Source organism: Drosophila mojavensis, unplaced genomic scaffold (assembly GCF_018153725.1).
Source record: "Drosophila mojavensis isolate 15081-1352.22 unplaced genomic scaffold, ASM1815372v1 contig_80, whole genome shotgun sequence".
Taxonomy (NCBI): Eukaryota; Metazoa; Arthropoda; class Insecta; order Diptera; family Drosophilidae; genus Drosophila; species Drosophila mojavensis.
In genome coordinates this window covers 1,610,499-1,617,482 of record NW_025318906.1, presented here as the reverse complement: position 1 = coordinate 1,617,482, position 6,984 = coordinate 1,610,499, and the positions used below count along the sequence as shown (strand labels likewise).

Genomic DNA, 6,984 nt, shown 5'->3' with positions numbered 1-6,984 from the left:
CAGCACTTCCACTAAACTGTGACCGTCGCCCTCACACTTCCGCTGCGCTTGGCATACCCTGTATTTAGTGAGGATGCGCGACTAGGGAGTGAAGATGCGCAACTGCACAGTTCGATAAATTGCTAAGACTCATCTACCAGAACTAGGAGATGTTTTATATAAAATCGATACTTATCGATCGATTCTATATCTATATTTCGATATTCGAAAGACTTCTTATAAATATACATGCATGTTCATATTTGATATACAGATTGTTAACACAGCATAGGAAGAAGAATACTTACTTACAGGGCATCTGCTAGTCAGTCATTCAGTTGGTAATTCTTTGCTGCGGTCTGTTTGTGTTGTGGCCATCGCTGATATGGCGACGCGTGAGTCCAGACTTGCCAAACGGTCAGACGTCCTCGCGGGCCGTCAGTTGGGCGACAACAATGAGCACGGCCAGAACGACAGAGCTGGCCACGGGCAGGACGACGCGTTAGCCGTTTATCGATTTTCATATAACTCACCCACACACACACACATACAGCCTCGAAGGCATTGCGGGTGTTGCGTGTTAGCAAAGTGAAAAGGCAGAGGAAATAAAATAACAACTAGGTCCTCAGTTCAGTTGAAAGTCCCCTGGAACTGGGCGCCCCTGTGGCGGCCCTTTGGAACGGCCTCCATATGAGCATGCTGGGCTTTGTCTACTTAGTGCTGATCCTTGGCTGGATATTGATCGTGCTGTTTCTCAAGTGCAAGAAGTCGCTGACGGCGCCCTTTCGCTTGGGCGAAAGCTACACGGATGCCATCGCGGAGACGAGTGCCGAGCGCCGTCCCTCGGTGCATGTGATCCAGCTACAGAGCGAGGACATCGAGCAGGAGGATCACTACATGAACAATTTCCACAGGCAAACGGACAACCTGCAGCGCTACTCGCATCGCTCGACGCTCGAGGAGCGCACCATCGAGCGCACATATCCCACGGATGCGGTCATCAACCCAGCCTACATGCACGACGAGGACTACGTGATTAACGGTAGGCGTTGCATGACCGAACGCTAACTTAGTTATGAATTTCCTTCTTTCCTCCTTTAACTCTAGCTCCGCCGCCCTCATACGACGAGGTGATGCGACAGCCGCAGGTGTACCCGCAGGTGCGACACAATAATCATAAGATTAGCCACCTAGACATTTAGGCTACTTAAGATAAGATCTCTGTGTACATATGTATTTGGATCAGCTGTGATTTCTCTGAATTATATACATATATAGATAGATGATATATGCATATGCATTCAATTACAAAGTTTCCTTCTGTTATTGCGTATTTCATATATTTATTTTGTGTTGTGGGCCATCAGCAACAAAATCAATTCAATTGATTCTACAAATTGTTGCAATTAGCAGTTAACATTAATTATACACATATAGAAAATGTACAAAATCATTTTACATATGATTACAAACAAACAGTCAGTCAAAGTGTGCGTAAGTGTGTGTGTACGTTGTAAATAAATAATTAGATGAAAGTGTATGTGTGCTGTGAGTGTGTGTGTTTGTCATACAAATTAAACCGAAAGAGAAACATATATAAAAACAAACTAAACTAAATAAGCATAAAGATGCGTGGTCTCCATCCATCCATACATATAAAGTATATATATATATCTATATATATGTGATGTGTGTCCGTTTATGTGCGTGTTGGTATTTGGCTAAATTAAGTCACTAAATTCGTTAGACCTTTACATAAATATGCACAAACATTTGCGCCTAGGCTCAAATTATTCACAGTTCTAATGACTTAAGTTGAGTTTCCGATTTTCATATTTCCCTTTTTTTTTTGTTTTTTGGCCCAATTTTTTGGCTATATATTTATGTATAAATATATATATATCTATCTGCATCTATGAGAGCACCTTATGGACGCTATGCATTTGTATAAACGCCTCCAGCTGCTTGGGTATCATGCCCTTGAAGCTTATTCTGTTGCTGGCAATGCAGCGCGCCGCTAAGCATTTCAGAGTCGTGTGCGCGTTCTGATGGCCATGCAGCAGGTTGGCCAAGTTGGCTGCAAGAAGACGAGACATTCAGTTAGCAACTATGATTTGAAGCATATTTAACTGCAGTTTACCTAGCTTGCAGGCTGCAGCTGCTGTTTGACCCGCTGCATTCACCGCATCCAAATGTGCGCCTGCCTCCACGAATAGCTGCAATATGCGCGTCATCTCGCCCTGGCGATCCTGCGAGCTGTTTATCTTCGTCACTAGGATATGCAGCGGCGTATTCCTGGCCGCATCCACAGCCACCACAGAGGCGCCGCAGTGCACCAGAACCAAAGCAGTTGCATAGCAGGGGAATCTGCCAGAAGACAACAACAATTAGATGGAATCTTTAAAGGACCACACTCTCCTCTTACTTGCACATTTCGTTGGTGTAGAATTCGTCTATGGGTGTCACACCGTTCACGGCCAGATGCAGCAGCGTTTGTCCATCCTGCAGACGTGTGTCGTTCTGTATAAACTTACGAACCACTAAGAATAGCTGCTGTATGTGATCCTCATTGATGTCCTGATCCTTCTTGCGACGTGCTAGCTGAGTGACTATCTTAATTAAATACAACGCTGTGATGCAGTTCTGATTGTTCTGGTCCTGCAGCAGACTGACGCAGGTGTTGGGCTTATCGTTCCGCATCTTTAGCTTGTTGTTCTCAATCTCCTGCTGGCATTTGGTCAACACGGGCAGCACATGGTCCAGGGTCAGGCGATGGTTCTCCACACGCAAAATCTGCGCAAAGAGCTGCGCAAAACGCAGCAAATCGCGATCCACGCTGACCTGGAACGGAAAATAGGAATGTGAATAAATGCAGCGCAATAAGTTGGCTATATTATCTTACATTGTTGCGCATGCGAAGATCGATGGCATAGTTCCACAGCACTTGACACTGCTCGAATCGGCCCTGATCTGCCATTACAGCGCCTCGATAGACAATCGCTTGTGGCAATTCCGGATTGTTTTTTCCCAGCACACGCTCCCGTATGGCCAACGACTCCATGTGGATGGAGTGATGATTCAGCTTGATGGCATTCAATTCGGGCAAGTTCTCCGTCTCGAACCAGCTGTCATATGCAGGTACCGGCTGTTGCACCTTCTTACGAATCACGTGTCTCGGATCGCTGTAGCGCATCTGCATGGCACGCATTAAATAGCTGTAAGCGCGATTCACGTCATACTTCGTCTTATCGTTCGCATACGTAGCGCCTAGCAGCTCCAGCGCAGTGATCTGCTCCTCTTTGCTCATCAGTCCAGGGCGCTGGATGAAGGCCTCCACTACATCCTCATGCAATCGCTCTGCAGCCTGCAGTGCTGGAGTTATTCCTGCCTCATTCTTCTGCAGCGTGGCGCCATGATCGAGCAGAGCGTTGACCACATCCAGATGGCCGCTCTCCGCAGCATAGTGCAGAGCTGTGGCTCCACACAGCGCTTGGTCGTTGGGGCGCGAGCCATTCTGCAGCAGCGTATTGACAACCAGATGATGACCCTTGTAGGCGGCTATCATCAGCGTGTTGTTGTTGAACAAGTTTGTGGCATTCACATCGGCGCCATGTTCCAGCAGAAACTCCACGATGTCCAAGCGACCTGCACGACAAAGAAATGCAATTGACTAAATAGAACACGGCATGCATAATCAATTAATTACCTTCGTAGCAGGCAGCGCGTAGCGGCGAGGATTGCGCCTTGGTGTTGTGATTGATGGAGGCGCCGGCCTGCACCAGCATCTTAACAATCTGCAAGTGGCCCATGCCAGCGGCTACCCACAAGGCTGTGGCGCCATACACCACCAGCCCATCGAATATGACATTGCATTCCCGTTCCAGGTCCACGTCGTAATGAGAGAGCAGCGTCTTAACGAACGTCACATTGCCCGACATGGCGGCCATGGTGAGAGGCGTTAGCGATTGGCCATCGGGCTGATCAAAGTTCTGTGTGTGAGAATAGAGAGGGAGTTTAGTATGGAAGAGTCGAGAAGACTTTAAGATTGATGAGCGCATATTATATCTCTATGTCTTATAATGAGACTATCCCATAAAGTATTTGCTACAGTGAATACGCGAATGATAGAACACTTCGCTCCTATAACAATAAAACCTTGATACATATACATATATGTATAAACTAAAACTGCAGGGTATATTTTGGTCTACTAGACAATATTTGTTACAGTCGCAGTCTATTCTTCAATCTTCAAACCCTCTGTCCACAATAGGCATAGCTCACTATCCATGCATATTATCATCTATTTAATGTATGCGTATTCACGCTGCGAATACATTGTTTATGGCGCAAGCTCTATTCTCTATCCACTATAACCTTAGTTCACTGCCTACATAAATGTTTTCTATTTGATATGTATATTTTGGTTATATTTTGTATGCTTATGAGATGCGTGCGCATATATATTTTATATATATTTTTAAAAACTTTTCACAGTCAAGGCTGAAGCTGGCGAACATACGAAAATAGTGCGTTTTTCCTCGCTTTTTGCAGCATAAATTTCTCGCTGTGGGAAAACGTGCATACAGAATTGTCGCAGCAAGTTTTCCTTTGTTGTTGCTGTTGTTCATTTGGGTTTTGGCACGGCAAATGTAAATATTACAAATGCGCACGCTCTTTGTCTTGGCTGCACATCTACTATACACATATTATACACATACATATATATTTATATATGTGTGTGGTTGTGTGTGCTAGACATATGGATGCTGCGGACTGAGACAAGATCCAGACATGGCCTGTCCAAAGTCCAAGGCAAAAGTCTTTGCATTCAGGGCTGACACCAATTGCGTTCTTGGTTTTTGGCTTTACTATAAATAGCAACTGGGTCAAGAAACTCAACAGACCCGGGACTTGGTAGTCGCGACCCGGATCGACACTCACCGCCGGATAAGTTATATAGCTGGTTAGGGGCAATTGGTCGCTAGCTCCACGCCAGAAACTTGCGCCTGGCCAAGCCGACTCGTACCAGCGCTTCCGAGTGCTGTCAAAAAGTAGAATTAGTTGAGGGATAATGCCAATGGCCAGCGAAACTCTAGACTTTACCGATATAGCTCTGCGTGCATGGTCAACTCCTGTATAACTTGGTTCTAGGTATAAATTCAACTGGAGCTGTGACTCGTGCAAAGGACGCAGCTGGACTCGACCAAAAATTCGATAAAACTTCGTGAAGAGAACGAAACCAAAAAGGAATTCCAGCGCCCAACCCCATGTTTGCATATGGCCACACAGCGAATTCGGTTTTACACTTCAGAGGGGTTGTTCATCAGTCAAAGGACACGCATTAGAGGGTAAAACGTGCGCAGGCGCCGAGCGAGCCGCTGGCACAGCTGATGCACAGGAGAGCGAGAGAGCACTGTGAGTGGGAGAGCAGCCTTCTCTCTCAGATATAGATAGGGGTTTGTTTACAGATTGAGACAGAGAGAAAGAGAGAGAGAGAAAGTGCATGTGTGGGGGTTTGTTTACAGTTTATGCCAGCTGTTTACTGCATTCCAAACTCAACTACTGAATTCAGCTTAAGAAATGTTTATTGTAGTTCATTTACCGCACTTTGAGCGAATGTATGTATGTGTTTCTTGATCATGGCATGTATATGTACTTGTTTCTATGCAATATAGAAAAATACAAATATAATAATTTAACATAAAATATTCTTTGTCTGGTATTTTCAGAAATTACGATAAAACAATTAAAATTCTGTAATCGTATTCCTACCTATAATATTTTAAAATCCACTTTTATTTTGATATCCCATCATCCCACCCTTTTTCAATATTCATAAATTCGGAAGTGGGCTTCATAAATAGTTTTACATTGATGATGATTAAGGAACGCACAATAACAGGAACTGGCTGTTGGCCAAGTTCGTGTCGAGTAGATCCAGAACAAGAAAGAAAAGAGAAGGCACGCGAGCAAATGAATAATCAGCTAAAGATGAGGCTATAATCGCGAATAGAAGATGACGGGGCAGCTTTTCATCACATACATGAATAAATATAATATGTATATATATATAGACATGTTTGCCTCAATTGCGTATCAAAACTTGTGAACATTAATTGCAAATTAACAATTACTGCGCGCTTGCAAGCGATAAAATAATATATAAACACCCGCTAAATACACATGGTACGGTAAGGTAGAGAGCGGAAGAGAGAGAAAGAGAGTGGGGGCAATTGGTGGGTCTTCTCGCTTGCTCGCCCTCTCGCCCAGCTGTGTGCGATAAACAAAGAAAGCAACCAAAAATAATAGCAAAAGAGATTCGATTCTACATATACGTATATCAAAACATTATACCTATATATAGGTGAGCGTTTTCATTAATGACGCAGTAGAGTAAATTACGCTCATTACGCAAAATCAAATTAGCAGTTATTTGATTGATGTGGTGGGGCAGAGGAGTGCGGATGGGGGCTGTGACTTACCGTATTAACCAAATGAACTTGCATTTCCTTCGAGTTGATCGTGTTTAGGGCCTCAACAAATCTCATCATCTGACTGCTGCGTGCCGCCAAAAATATGGTGTTCACCAATGAGAATTTGATTTTCTCATCTGGAAATTTTTTGTGCAGTTCCTCGGTAATTTCCACGAGCATTCCGTGTGCCATATTAAAATAGCCATAGTCCAAAGAATCGTCGTAGATCGAGGTATTTGCGTGCTCGTCCTGGTCATCGTCATCGATATCCATGTTGTTCAGCAGCGACGCCAACTGACGCAGCGTGCAATAACTAAGTAAACCGCTTATATTGCCGAATTTTCTGATCGTACCAAATAATGAAAAACTTTTTATTGACACTAACACACATGAGCACTTGTTCACAGCAACAATGTTACTGAGCATGCGAACCAGTCGTTCATGTTCATTTGAACTACTTGTTGCAATCGATACATCGTATATGGTCTGTTAATAACAGAATGCTGTTAGCTGTCGCCAAATTATTATA

At 44.1% G+C, this 6,984-nt stretch overlaps 2 protein-coding genes across 3 annotated transcripts; one reads left to right on the top strand and one right to left on the bottom strand.

Moving 5' to 3' along the window:
* The first annotated feature begins 303 nt into the window (after positions 1-303).
* LOC6578376 lies at positions 304-1,265 on the top strand. Its single transcript, XM_002004253.4, has 2 exons — positions 304-1,021; positions 1,087-1,265. Exons 1-2 carry the CDS (start codon positions 670-672, stop codon positions 1,179-1,181), a joined length of 447 nt encoding a protein of 148 aa, XP_002004289.1. The 5' UTR covers positions 304-669; the 3' UTR covers positions 1,182-1,265.
* A 622-nt stretch (positions 1,266-1,887) lies between these two features.
* Positions 1,888-6,876, bottom strand: LOC6578375 (protein fem-1 homolog B). 2 transcript variants are annotated; one of them, XM_002004252.4, is made up of 7 exons: positions 5,086-5,194; positions 4,924-5,023; positions 3,686-3,968; positions 2,882-3,624; positions 2,405-2,820; positions 2,120-2,346; positions 1,888-2,056 (listed from the first exon to the last, which is right to left on the bottom strand). In XM_002004252.4, the coding sequence occupies exons 1-7, from the start codon at positions 5,103-5,105 to the stop codon at positions 1,893-1,895; spliced, it is 1,953 nt and encodes a 650-aa protein (XP_002004288.2). In that variant the 5' UTR covers positions 5,106-5,194; the 3' UTR covers positions 1,888-1,892. The 2 variants fall into 2 exon arrangements, with proteins under 2 accessions (XP_002004288.2, XP_015018602.2); XM_015163116.3 differs by lacking the exons at positions 4,924-5,023; positions 5,086-5,194 and adding an exon at positions 6,465-6,876.
* Between the last annotated feature and the right edge of the window lie 108 nt (positions 6,877-6,984).